The 13,073-nt window shown below is 47.9% G+C and overlaps 1 protein-coding gene across 1 annotated transcript in view; it reads left to right on the top strand.

Moving 5' to 3' along the window:
* PARVG (parvin gamma) overlaps positions 1-13,073 on the top strand; it is a 475,216-nt gene that overhangs the window by 38,503 nt on the left and 423,640 nt on the right. Inside the window, exon 3 of the mRNA XM_069628145.1 lies at positions 8,570-8,634. Within this exon, the coding sequence (XP_069484246.1) occupies positions 8,570-8,634 (65 nt within the window). The remainder of the gene's footprint in view (positions 1-8,569; positions 8,635-13,073) is intronic.

A 13,073-nucleotide genomic window follows, 5' to 3' on the forward strand; every position in this document is an offset into this window, starting at 1 on the left:
GGGAGAGAAATGGACTATGCAGAAGCAGCTGCCTCCCCAGGGTGTGTTTAGCTGCTGGTGTATCAAATGCAGAAATGGGTGGCATCAAGAGCCCCACGCTCTGATACATCTTTTGTGCACTGGTTGGTCACACGACAGAAAGTGTGAGCAGGTGATTCCCCCACACTTGAACTGTTCTTTAGAGACCTGGCTTTGATTAATGTGCAACTGTCTAAGATCTGCTGACGGTGACACTCTGCCCAGGTCTTCCGAGAACCAGCCTTTTGATCTCCTGAGGAGAGTCCACCACCAGTGCTCGCTTCCTTAGTCATGACTACTTGAGCCTTGACAAAAGTGTCTAGTTTTGTGGCCTCAAGAGGCTGTTCTTGGACGGCCCAGTCATCTCCGCAATACCATTTTAAAATAAATAAAACTCCTATGCAGTAATAGGCCTCACCTGCGAGGAAGGGAGCAGGAGGAAAGAAGTGTGCTTGCCTCGGCAGGCTGTAGTTACTGCCGGATTTCCTGAAACAAGGCCCAATCAGCAAGGGCAGGATGCGGCAACTGTTTGTATTTGCTGATTCTGCTGCTGCTTGGCAGTGTGTGCTTGTGATGGGAACAACTTCAGGATTTAGTGACCCACTTGCTCCTCTTTTCTGTAATGGCCGGGGCCGACAACACCAGCCAGCCCCAATCGATCCACACTTCAGTGTCAGTGCGCGCCCATAGCCTGGAGGAGGGCACACCACACATGCGCCCATGGGCCTGGCTGGCGCCAGCAGCGCTGGTGCCACCCGGGGCCGGGGGAAGGTAATAAAGCAACAAATGTTGCTAATTTATTTGCCAATTGCCCTGCCCTGCCTGAGAGCCGAGGCCAGGTCTGTTTCTTGGCCTGGGCGAGGCGGGCAATAGCCCCAGGGGGTGCAATTGCTCTGGTCCCTGGAGCCTCTGGAGGGGATGGAATTCCCGAGTTTGTGGGGCGGCGCATTGACGTGGGGAAAGAACCGCAGGTCAGGTGCTGGCGCTGCCCCTTCCGACTGTAATGTCACGTAGTACAAATGTACGACGTGACATTACAGAAGTCAGAGGCTCCCTCTGACCACTTTCATGCCACTTGGGGTGGGGGGCATAAGCACACCAATAAAAACACTTTCGGTCCCCCTGCAGCTAAGACCAACCCCTTCCATCACAATGCCGGCAGGAAACTGCTAATGGTGGCCCATTAGTCACTAAATGGTTTCGTACTGGCATTGAGATGGGAGGGGAGGTGCAGTGGGCTGTGGGGAGTAGGCGTGCCTTGCAGGGACGCACCGTGGGACCCGACACGGTGCAAACGGAGACCCGTTTGGGCCCATGGTGTGTCCCTGCAACCCCAGAAAATGGCCAAAATAATAGTTTAAAGCAGCGCTATTTCTTTCATGCCGCTTCCTTTCCAAACTATATATCAATTACATTTAAACCACTTCCGTGGCACTGGTGATGAGTTACTTCACTATGCGGATAATAGTTTTGACCAGTGTTGCTGAGTAAATATTATTTAAGCCACGAACCGGTTTATTTATTTATTTAGGCAATGTTTGTTGGGTACATGTAGACGGATAATTTATTTATTTATTTATACAATGTTTGACGGAGACCGGTATCCGACACACATTGCATGAATAAATAAATATGCAGGTACCCGACAAACATTGCATGAATAAATAAATAATCCAGGTCCATGTATCCTTTCAACAGTAAAGACTTTACTGTATCAAAGCATACACTTGATTCCCATTCCAAGAATGTTAGTGATTGTTTATTGGGTTCTGGTGTCTCCTGGTCATTGCCCTTTTGGCTTAGGTTGCCTTCAAAGCCCCTTCAGCATCTTGTGTTCTTTTTTGGTTGTATATACTGCATCCTGTGCCATATTCATAGTCTCTTGGTGTGCCCAGTCCTCATTATCTGCAGCCTAAGTGGGACTGGGGCATAAAATTGTCTTGGGCACCAGTGAAAAAGTGGCCCAGCGTTGCAAATGGCAATTCATTCCTTGTGTGACGGAATGTTTGACTTTGGGTAGGAGTTCCTTAATGGTGTAGTTTTGGAATGGTGCGCAGGGTGCAGTGGGAGTGGTGCGCGGGATGGGTTGCGGGGGGTCGCATTCCTTGTGTTTCGCCCTGGGCACCAAGTGGACTAGAAACTGCCCTGCAGCGGTAGAATACACGTGTAACATGTTTGTTTCCTAACATTATAAAAATGAACAGGCACATTCATTTTCATAATGTTAGGAAATGAACGTGTTACACGTATATTCTAGCACTGGCACTGTGGACTGCTGGTGCAGCGCCCCTAGAGGCTGACTGACGTCAGGCAGCCGCCTGGGCTGCCTGACGCAAAGACTGGCTCTGGCGTGAACTGCAAAGCGCACATGGAATGTACTAACTGGAAGAAGTATTTGGCTTCGTGTTCAGGCCGCCAGCATGGCGCCACTGCTTGGGCTCCCCGCAAGGCTGCTGCTGCCCGTTTCAAGGAAAAAAGGTGAACCCCTCAGCTGCCGCCCTTGAGCTCTTACAATCAATCACCTGCGTGCACCTCTGTTTCACCTTACACGCCATACACCAGCCAATAAAGACGCACGCAGCAGCGGGTCGGTCGCTCGTGCCGGTGTGCATCCGTCCTGTCATCCCACTACGTGGCCTACCAAACCTACCCATGCCTTGGACTTTTACAACAACACAAACCCCATGTGACCAACTCACTTGGCATCTGACAGGCACACAGGTAGCAGGTTCTCCCGAATCTGCAGTCCGCAGTAGAGGTGGGCCACGTGACTGCTGCAACAATGGGGTTCCAGTCCACTCGCCAAAGCCACACCTGAAGTGTCCACACAGGTGTCCTGTGCTTGCAGGAATCTCATGGGCACTGAGAACAATATGGCCCATCGTGGCCAACACTGAAAGGTAAGAGTGGATTGCAGCAGGTGGAGTTCCCACGCCTTTCACCATCTGCTGCCACCTTTCTTCAATCCACCCAGCCCTACCTATCAACAGATGCCACCATATTATGGAAAAAACAAGGGGGGGTTTCACAGAGGAGAAATATCTAAAACATATCAGTCTTTGTCCTGTCCTGGGGCAGTCCAGCACTGAAAGAGACTCCCAGGACCCCCCTGCCCCCTTGTTAATTTGCATAATTTAAGTAACTTTGGGTCTCACCCTAATTTACTAGGGGAATCCAGACGTGGACCCCTTGCTCACTATTCTTAGAGAGGCACAGCTCCACCCTACTGATGAGGTCCAACCAGACCGAAACACGTGTCTGGGGTTTCTGTTGGTACTCTTGTTCAGAGGAGAATTGCCTAGCATTTCGGTGCTGGACTGCCCCAGGGCAGGACAAAGACTGATATGTTTTGGATATTTCTCCTCTGTGAAAGATAGTTAGCTAAAGACTCTGGGTAAGGCTCCCAGTAACCAGGATTAATGTCTGGCAGAGGGTCTCCCACGACCCCCCTTGTTACTTGCATATTTTAAGTAACTTTGGGTCTCAGCCTAAATTACTAGGGGATTCCAGACGTGGACCCCCTTGCTCGCTATTCTTAGAGAGGCACGGCTCCACCCTACTGGTGAGGTCCATCCAGACTGAAACACGTGTCTGGGGTTTCTGTTGGTACTCTTGTTCAGAGAATTGCCTAGCATTTCGGTGCTGGACTGCCCTGGGCAGGACAAAGACTGATATGTTTGGGATATTTCTTCTCTGTGAAAGATAGTGAGCTAAAGACTCTGGGTAAGGCTCCCAGTAACCAGGATTAATGTCTGGCAGAGAGAATCCCAGGACCTCTCTTGGCAATTACCATATTATCGAAAACGGCGTGTTAAGCCATATTACTTGCAGATATGTATTAGTTTTCTTTTTGCAAAAGGTATGCTAGTTGCAATTCTTCTGTGCACTGGTTTTATCAGCCTTCCATCTACATTACAATCATCATTCTCTGTAAAAAAAAAATAAAAAAAAATAGAGACCAATCATTAAATTGGTTCATATATATATACTTTTTCTTTGGCCAAATGGGAAACATCTTGTGCTTTTCCACTGGCAATGTTAATATGCCAGGATTGGCACCTTGCCCGTCCACCGGCTCTCACTTATGCACCGGTTCTTCCAGAACAAAGTGCCAAGAAGAGGTTAAGAAGGCAGACGGCATGCTATACATCGCCTAGTTACATTACATTAGGGTGGCCAACTCTTTGATAGTCTTTCACGGGACACTTGCCCACAAGGCGGTGATGACGTCACCTCATTCACACTTGGCCCGCCCCTTTTTTAATGTAATTTTTTTTAGTGCCTCCTAATTCCTGGCTTAATTGAAATGCAAATGGTTTGTCCTTGGGAGGTGATGGTCACGTTTTTTAACTGCAAAAAACATGACCATCACGACCCCAGGAACAAAGCATTAGCATTTCAATGAAGCCAGGTGTCGGAGAGTTACAGCTGGACCTGCAGGCTCAAAAGGAGCCAGGGCGGAGGGATGTGTGTGCCCACTTCAGTTTGCAGAGTGACTTTGCTGGAGGCAGGTTGTCCCGACAAAAGTCGGGACAACCTGCGTCCCGCACAGGCACAGCCACTCTGCAAACTGCAGGACAGAGTCCCTAATTGCGGGACAATCCCGCAAAATCCGGGTGAGTTGGCCACCCTACATTACATAGATCACATGACGTTACAGACAGATATCCAGGTGCGCACCGGACTCACTTTAATTGGCCACGAGTGCTGTGTACTTTGGGCGCCGTGAGTCGGTGCCGAGTTCAGGTGAGCATTTTAGCCACCTCCACTCCGCTCAGCATGGCCAACAGCAATGGGCGTAGCTGAAAACAATCTCTTTGGATGACATGTTTGCTATGAATAACAGTGTGCACTCTCTGGCCATCTGCCAGAGTCTCTATGGTCCAAGCCTCTTTTAACTTTAAAGTGCAAGCTCTTTGGTGGCCTGGGATTTTGCCAGCAGTGACTAGACTTGGGTACTTTGACAATCGGGGCCCTGTGTGGGGTAAGTGCTGCAGGAGTTATCAGTGTGAGCTGATATCTTTGAGGGAGTGGTATAGAGGTGACATAGACGCCATGCTTTGGAGGGTGGCCCCACTGGTCTAAATTAATCTGCAAGAAAAAGGTAGTGTGGAGGCAAAGTAGTCTACAGCTGGTCCGATGTGCAGGCTGGCAGGTCCTTGTGTAGAGGGGGCCGCAGTGTTAAACCGTCTCGGGTGGGACATCTTGGGCCCACTAGGGGTCTCCTGATTAGATCCTTGAAGTAAGAGCAGTCATTCTTAATGCACAGCAGGCCTGCCTGGGTAAACTAAATATCCATTTTACAAGACATTATCAATCACCTACTTTCCCGAAAGTTCTAATCAGGTTTCTGACTTTACCTATAATTCAAAGCTGTGTACGGTCGTTACTCTTGGGGGGGGATAGCTCAGGGGCAACGCGCTCACCTTGAAAGCAAGACAACGCAGAGCAACACAGGTTCGATCCCTGGGTCCACGCTTAGAAACCTCTGGGTATTTAATCGCGTTATAAATAACCAATTACAATTACAGTCACAGGCCGTGTGTGGTAAATTGCTGTATTCAAACTGGGTCTGGTGGTGTTAGTACATGGCTGGATACACACATCAGGCCATATAACCTTTCATTCCAGATATATAAGAACACCTATCATAATTTGTTCATTAAAGTTGGGCATGTATGAAAGGCCTGAATGTTAGCTTAGATTAGAAATAAGTTTACTGAAGGGCAAAACCAAACCAGTTTCAACAAATGCATGCTTCTACTTAAATGGAATATTTATTCAACATCAGCAGCTTGTGTGCTAAATTAAGCCTCCTAAAAAGAAACACAAAAGAGGAAGGACAATTAATTGTGCAACCTAAAACTAGATAGTGGCTAAATCCTGAAGAAACGGGTTAAACGTCATTTTGAAACTTTTCAAGGAACATTAGACATTCAGATTGAGGAGGAGCAAACAAAATGTAAATCACCCTGGTTAAAAAAACTATCAGAAAAACGTTGCAGATGCCTTGCACTACACGAACGTATAATGTGGCCGCAGAAGACATGATCAGCAAGCTGGTAGAAAGGGACATCCACTAGAAACAAGCATGTGGCAAAGACAATAGGTCTGGATTTGCAAACAAAGAGTACGACTACAACATGTCTGCCACTGTAACAGATGCACTAGTTCTGCACCACAGAGCAGCTGATAGTCTGGGGCCCATTTGATATCTGTTCTAGAGCTCTGGCAGAGATCTAAACCTCTCCCTAGGTAGACCTAAAAAAAATACGGTGGAGCAGAGAGCTTTGATGTGGCAACTTCAATTCATGTCAAGTTGCATAGATCTTACTGAGATATTTCTATTCAAAACCAGGGCATGGGTAGCATGAGAGGATCATTTGGTCAGTGTAACGCAGATTTTGCAATGTTTGCATTGCATTAGAGGTCTTCGTGTAGTGGTCAAGTGCTGCTGATATTATCCAGTAGCCTAAACAATAGAAATAGGAGCAGGTGTTTTAAGCTGGCCTTTCCCATCTCCTATTCACTCTAAAAGCATCCGGGTGAATTTTACAAGAGTACACTGAGCACTTTAGTTGCCCCTTTTTAGATAATGTATTTGAAGTGGGGTGGAAGGGCTGTGGGTCTCAAAGCATGCATGGATCAGGATGCAGGTGCAGTCAATCTCCTCTTCAACTGTGTGAGGCCTGTGGAAGGATACAAGTCATGGACATACGCGTAGCACCTTTGGGAGAAAGGCCCTTCACTGAACGTCTTAGAGTAAAGTTGATTCCGGCCATGTAGGCATTTCCAATGGATCTGTTGGTTCTCTTCATGACCATCAGTCTGGCTTCAGAGCTGCCAGAAGCATGGAAACTGCTCTCCTGAACATCCGCGAAGACCTGCACTCCAACCTCGATTCTAACAGCCCCTGTGTCCTCATCCTGCCTGATCTCTTTTCTTCCTTTGACACGTTCAACCATGCCATCCTGCTCAAATGTCTCTGTGACAATTTGGGTATCACCGGTCAGGCCCTGGCTTGGCTGACTGCTTTCCTCTCTGACCGACCCTCCCAGGTCCAACTTGGGTCCTTCCTCTCTATCTTTTTCTCTACCTGTGGTGTCCCCCAGGGGTCTAACCTCTCTCCCTGGCTTTTCAATCTTTACCTGGGACTTATTTCCCACAGCATTGCTGCTCTCTGCCCCAACTTTCAGTGCAATGCTGATGACACAGAACTCATTTTCAGGCTACCTTCGGCCACCTCTTCCCCGTCTCATCACTGAATGTCTGTCTGCTATCCAGGAGTGGTGTGCCGCCAATGACCTCTGCCTTAATGCCAGTAGGACTGAGATTCTCCTCATCCGTACGCCCGCTTCCTCCTCTCCTGTCGCTCTCTGGCCGGCCTCTCTTGGCCCCCCTCGCGCTCCACCCTGCAAGGCTAAAAACCTCGGGGTCATCTTCGACTCCACACTCCCCTGCTCTCCTCACATCTCTGACATCTCTAAGAAGTCACACTAACAGCTGCACCTCCTCAGAGGTATTCTTCCTTTCCTCTCCTTCCCCCAGAAGCTCACTGTCTCCAGAGCTCTGGTTGTCGCTAGGCTGGACTACTGCAACAACCTCTTTCTAAATCTGCCTGCCTCTACTCTCCGCAACTCATCCAGAACAGGACTGCAAGACGTGTCATTGGCCTCGAGCCCAGGGATTGTATCTTGCCAGGACTGAAATCTCTGCATTGGCTCCCAGTGGCTGCGAGGATTAAGTTCAAAACCCTCTGTATTGTTCACAAGGCCTTCTGGGGTCTGGGGCCCCAATACCTTAAACGCTCTCTTCCTAAATATCTTCCCTCTCAAGCTCTTCGCTCATCCACCTCCAACTCCCTTAGGGTCAGTCGCTTCTCCAAGCAACGAGTTGGTGGTAGATCTTTCTTCCGCTGGGGCCTCCCTCTGGAACAGCCTCCCTGCCTCCCTGAAACTTGCGGAGAACCATCTCCGGTTCCGGAAGCACCTCAAAACCTTTCTCTTTGCTTCTGCCTTCTCCTCCTCTACCCTGCTGACCTCCTGGCTGATTCTGAATCTTCACCGATTACCTAGCCACCCTCTGTTCTCGGGCCCAGGTCCCTCCTCCTCCAGTCAATCCCACCTGCACTGCCAGGCTGGCAACCCCCGCTCTTGGGGACTGTTTCTGTATCCCTACAGTCCCACTACCAGCACTTGACACCTGATGTCTGTTCACACCTTGCACTTGCCACCTGATGGCCGTTACTTACTTTAGTTATTATTCTATGCTCATGTACTGCACTGTCCCTCCCTCTTTCCCCCCGCACTGTTCCCCTTTCCATGCACTTGCGTGATCTGAATGTCACCTGGCCTAGTAGGATCATTGTCTGTTCACCCTTTGTTCCCCATCTCTTGCCTCGTCGTGCCTTGATAACGTTTTTATAACGCGCCTGCTCTATAGGCGCGTTATAAAAGCCATATCATATCAGGGTGGTAGAGGGTTCAGGGGATTCAGACCAACTTTGCCCAGTGTATTACATTTCTTACTCAATGTTCAATTCTGCTTGTAGGTGAGAAGAGGAGGTACATACAACCCAGCTCGCTAAGTGACCCTAAGCTGCAAGAACTGACCACGGTAAAGTACCTCTACGTCACAACAGCTTATTCATATTTCATTTGCTGATATTTGTCATTTCCTTTACTCTGTGCAAAGCATGGTAGCAAACTGCTTAAGAGGGCAGAGGGATGGCCATGCCTCTCAGTGAAGGGAGGCTCTCGGTGGCATCAATGGCGCGGGTAAGTGGTAGAGCGAGACTTCGGGTGATTTGGGAATGTGTTCCTCAATGGGAATTGTAATCTCTGCTTGTATCCTCAGTGAAGTGTTCTGCTTGTCACAAGAATGGTTTCTTGATGTAGTGTCCTTGCACCTCAGTGTTTGGGTGGGGAGGTCATTATTTATGCCAGTTATTATCTTCCAAATGTTTGCTTTAAAAGTAGTCTTTTTGCTGATGGTGGCTTGGTTTTGCTGTGCTCCTAAAAAGGGTTTAAGGAACTCAACATCTGAGGTCCTTTGTATACTGAGAGATGTTCCTCTATCTGTCCTCATGGCATTTGGATTATTCCATGATGCTAGAATGAATTGTTCTCAGATTTCTCGCAGGTCTATATGGGGAACAAGTTTGGCTGTATTTCAGGTTGGTGCCATAGAATGTCCTCTGGACAATGCACCCGATCCGGAATTTGATTGTGTGCACTACTAGGAGCAAGTGGAGTTATCTCAAGGTGGGGGTCATATTAATATATGATTTCACACCCAGATATCACTTTGCCACTTGAATCTGTAATCTTTAAGGTTTGAGGAGAAGCTTGGGACTTGAATCGGAGTAAAAGATTTACTTGCACCTCAACGCAGAGCATCAGTGAATGAAACAGATACCATCTTAGAGAATCGGGCAGTATATGTTCTCTCTCTCTCTCCGAGCACCTACATATCCAGCTCAGCCAAATTCAGGCCCACATTCCAAAAAAACAACAAACATGTTCAACATTGCACCTTCATCCAAGGCCAACTAATGGCAAAGGAAACCCCCTCCCTCACCATTAAACCCCCCCCTTCAACAAGAAATCACTATCCCTGCCAACATAACCAGTCTGTATGGGCCCATAAACACGAAATGAGCACTGGCTCCCGCTGATTCCCATCTGCTTGGCCTAAGTCTTAGTTGTAAATTCAGAAAATGGTTTCGCCATACAGCAGCTATGTATGTTCGCATTGTCTCAGTTTCCACCCACATAACCTCTTGAAAAATGTACCATATGGCCAGTTATTAAGAGTCTAACGGATAGCGAGTGTCCCTAACTTATGAAAAGAGGAATTCGAAAGACTATGGGCCTCATTCCGAGTCTGGCGGTAACCCTGCCAGTGTTACCGGCGGATTGCCGCTGGACTCCTAATGAATTACCGGCACCTGACTTCCCGATAACACCGGGGGATTACAACCCCGGCGATCCGGAAATCCATGAGCCGGCAACTTGTAAGTCCCCATTCCCAGAGTGTCCCATGGGACTCTATGGGAACGGGGACAGTGGAAGTACTGGCACCGTTGATAACAGCGCCAGTGGTTCTGTGACGGCTTGCTTACCACGGCTGCTGTGCCGGCAGGGTCAGCCCTGTCGGGCACAGCGGCTCCGGCAGGCAAACCCGTACTGTGCCGGTCCGGTAACAACGGTGCTGGTAAACTTTCCGGCACCATTGCTTCTGAACTGGCATACTTGTAATGAGGCCCAATGTATTAAATTCAGAGAGAGAAATTACCCAGAAGATCTTTCATCTCCACAAGATAAGGTGCCCGAAAAGACTAGAACTGAGTTATTACAAGATAAAGAGAAAGTGACGGCCCATATCGAGTCTACTTCTCACAAATCAATTTACAAGTACCACCATTAAGAGAAGCATTAACAAGCATTGGAATATAGTTCCAATATAGGAATATGGAATATAGAACCAAGACCGTGCCCCCCCCACTGTTTGGCTATGAAATGAGTTGGAATTTGAGAGATCTTAGTAAACACCATCGGCAGTAATCCCATAGACAACCCAAGCTCTAGAAAAGGAACCTACCCATGTCTCGGCTGCATTTACTGCAACAGCCTTATTAAAGGCCCTTATTTGTTCCACCCCAACACAGGTGGACAGATTAGACTCTGAGATTTTGCTGCATGCTCTTCTGAAAATGTGTATTGTATTCGCTGCCCATGTGGGATATATTACACTGGAGAGATGGCACGGAAAGTTAGGATAAGATTGTTAGGGAGAATTCTCCAGAATGGCTAATTTCCCTTAACTACTGAGTCCCTCAGCAGCTTTGCTGGATTTCTAGGATTTATTTTTTTCACCTGGTAGAGTGTGAGCCTTTTTTTCCCACTCTTGCATGTCTTTTGCTGTGTGTGTTTAACATGTTCTTGTGTTCATAGACTGTGGAGCCTCATCTACTCCATAGGCATCATCTTTTTACTGTGTGTCACACAGCACCTTTAGTGCAGTGACACAGGGTTGTCTTTTTCAGACTTCCCACTTTAAACTCCTTTTTCTGGGACTGACTACTGTCTCCTAGAACATGTAAAGTTGCCATTGACTTTAGTAGTCTTTTTTAAATTCACAGACCCAGTACAAACTATCTTACATAGAGTACTGGAAAGGGTTAATAGTTATCCCTTTTTGTCTATCTCTCATGGAACATTATTTTGTTCCCCTTTCTTTAAGATTTGGCTGGTGGCAGTGGTATCTACCATATTTTTCCTACCACGGTCTATGAAAATAGCCTGGGTACTGTTTTAGGCTAAGTTAGTAGCCTCGAACTTTAATCCGTTGGACCCCATTTACTATTATTTGGTTCCAGCTGGGTTTATTCACCATTTCTTTTTTATAAAGGTCTTTCTCGTGTTTGACTCTGTGCGCCAAACCAGGTTTGGTTTCTTTGTTTGCCGTCCTTTGGCGGGCTTCTGCACAGAAGTTCTCCTTAGGCGCCTGAGAGTCTAGGTAGACAGGATGTGAGGGAGGGGTGTTAGGCCCCTTGCATAGGGTCTCTTTGGAAACCCAAGTCACACTCTTGTTTGATTGGCTAGGTGACTGTCCTGCCAGGACAGCCACCCTGCTGTGTGATTGACAGCCAGGCTGTGTGATTGGGGGAAAACTGCATAAAAAGCAGGTCTCTGGGACTTGGAAGGCAGAGCCGCCACTGGATCGAGAGAACCGAAGAGAAGCTGAAGGAAGAGGACCACTACCACGACTGAACCTCCCGGTGAAGCCCTGCTGCGGGTCCGAATCTCCTAAACTTTGACAACAGAGAAGATCTGAAAGGAAACTTCTTCCCTTGAGCTGGTGGGACCAACCAGTTCGCCAAACACCAAGCAAGGCCTCCCTCCCCTGGTCGAATTTGGTGTGCATCGCTGCAGTGAACCGGATAGCCAAGAGGACTGGACCCTGTTTGGGTTTTAAGGAACGCACCTTTTATTTGTTGCTTTGCTCTGCTGCTGGTTTCTTACCTGGGAAGTGCAGGACCCTCCAGTCTTCCTCCTTCATGTCAATTCGACAGTCGCTTCAGGAACCATGAGCCTACAGGACCTGCCAGGAACTTCTGCCTCAGCGACAGCATTTTTCTTTTTCTAAGGTACTGTTCCAACCTGGTTGTTCGTTCTGTCCGACCACGGTGAAAGTGTTTTAAATCTTTCACCAATTTGAGGGCTTGTCATTCTCTACTCTTTTAAGTAACTTTTCCTTTGACCAATCTTGTTTCGAACTCTTGGCAAAGACTTAACTGCGAACTACTCTGAACTGTGTGATCCTCTGCAAAGATTCTGAACCATTAACATTGGCCCAGGCCTATTGATTTGAATCCTCATGGTAGCAAGCCTTTTCTAGATTGCCCTGTCTACTTATTTGTGTTGTTTGATTTTGTTTAACCTTTGTCTTTCCCTCTCTTTTTAAATAAATTGCTGGGGTGCCATTTTGCTCACACTTCATTTTGAGCGTAACTTGTCCAGAATTGGTTGGTTGTTGTTGTCACACGGTCGGCTATGTCCTCTTCTTCAAATGAAGTTTCTGTCTCAAAACCCTCCCCTTCCTCCTCACCTTTGTCTTTTCTCCTGGGTTTCCTTTCTTCTTTGTTTCCGGGCCTATCCTTTTTTTTATGAAGGTAGGGACGGCCACGAAAGGACGCCACCGTGGCACCGTATAGGTGAGGCGGTGGACGATCCCCCGTGACCGTCAGAAAAGGGGAAAAAGCCAAAGGCACAAAAAACCCCTGTATGATGACTTCAGGCTGACACCGGGCAGTCCGGAATCCTTGAAACACAGGACGGAATAAGGTGTTCAATATGGAGATCCAGAGGTGAGCGAAGATATGGTAAGCAGAAGTGTAGCAGTTCGTGTGGCAGAGGAAGTCCAGTAAACAGTCCAGGTCCGGTACACAGGTATTCGGGAAGGAAACAGAACGGGAGGCAGAGGCGGTCAGATGGGCAGGCAGGGTCGGTTGTCCAGGTATCCAAATGGCATGGTAAGGAGAGGGGGGAAAA

Source organism: Ambystoma mexicanum, chromosome 12 (assembly GCF_040938575.1).
Source record: "Ambystoma mexicanum isolate Mex_15411 chromosome 12, UKY_AmexF1_1, whole genome shotgun sequence".
In the NCBI taxonomy this organism is placed as follows: domain Eukaryota; kingdom Metazoa; phylum Chordata; class Amphibia; order Caudata; family Ambystomatidae; genus Ambystoma; species Ambystoma mexicanum.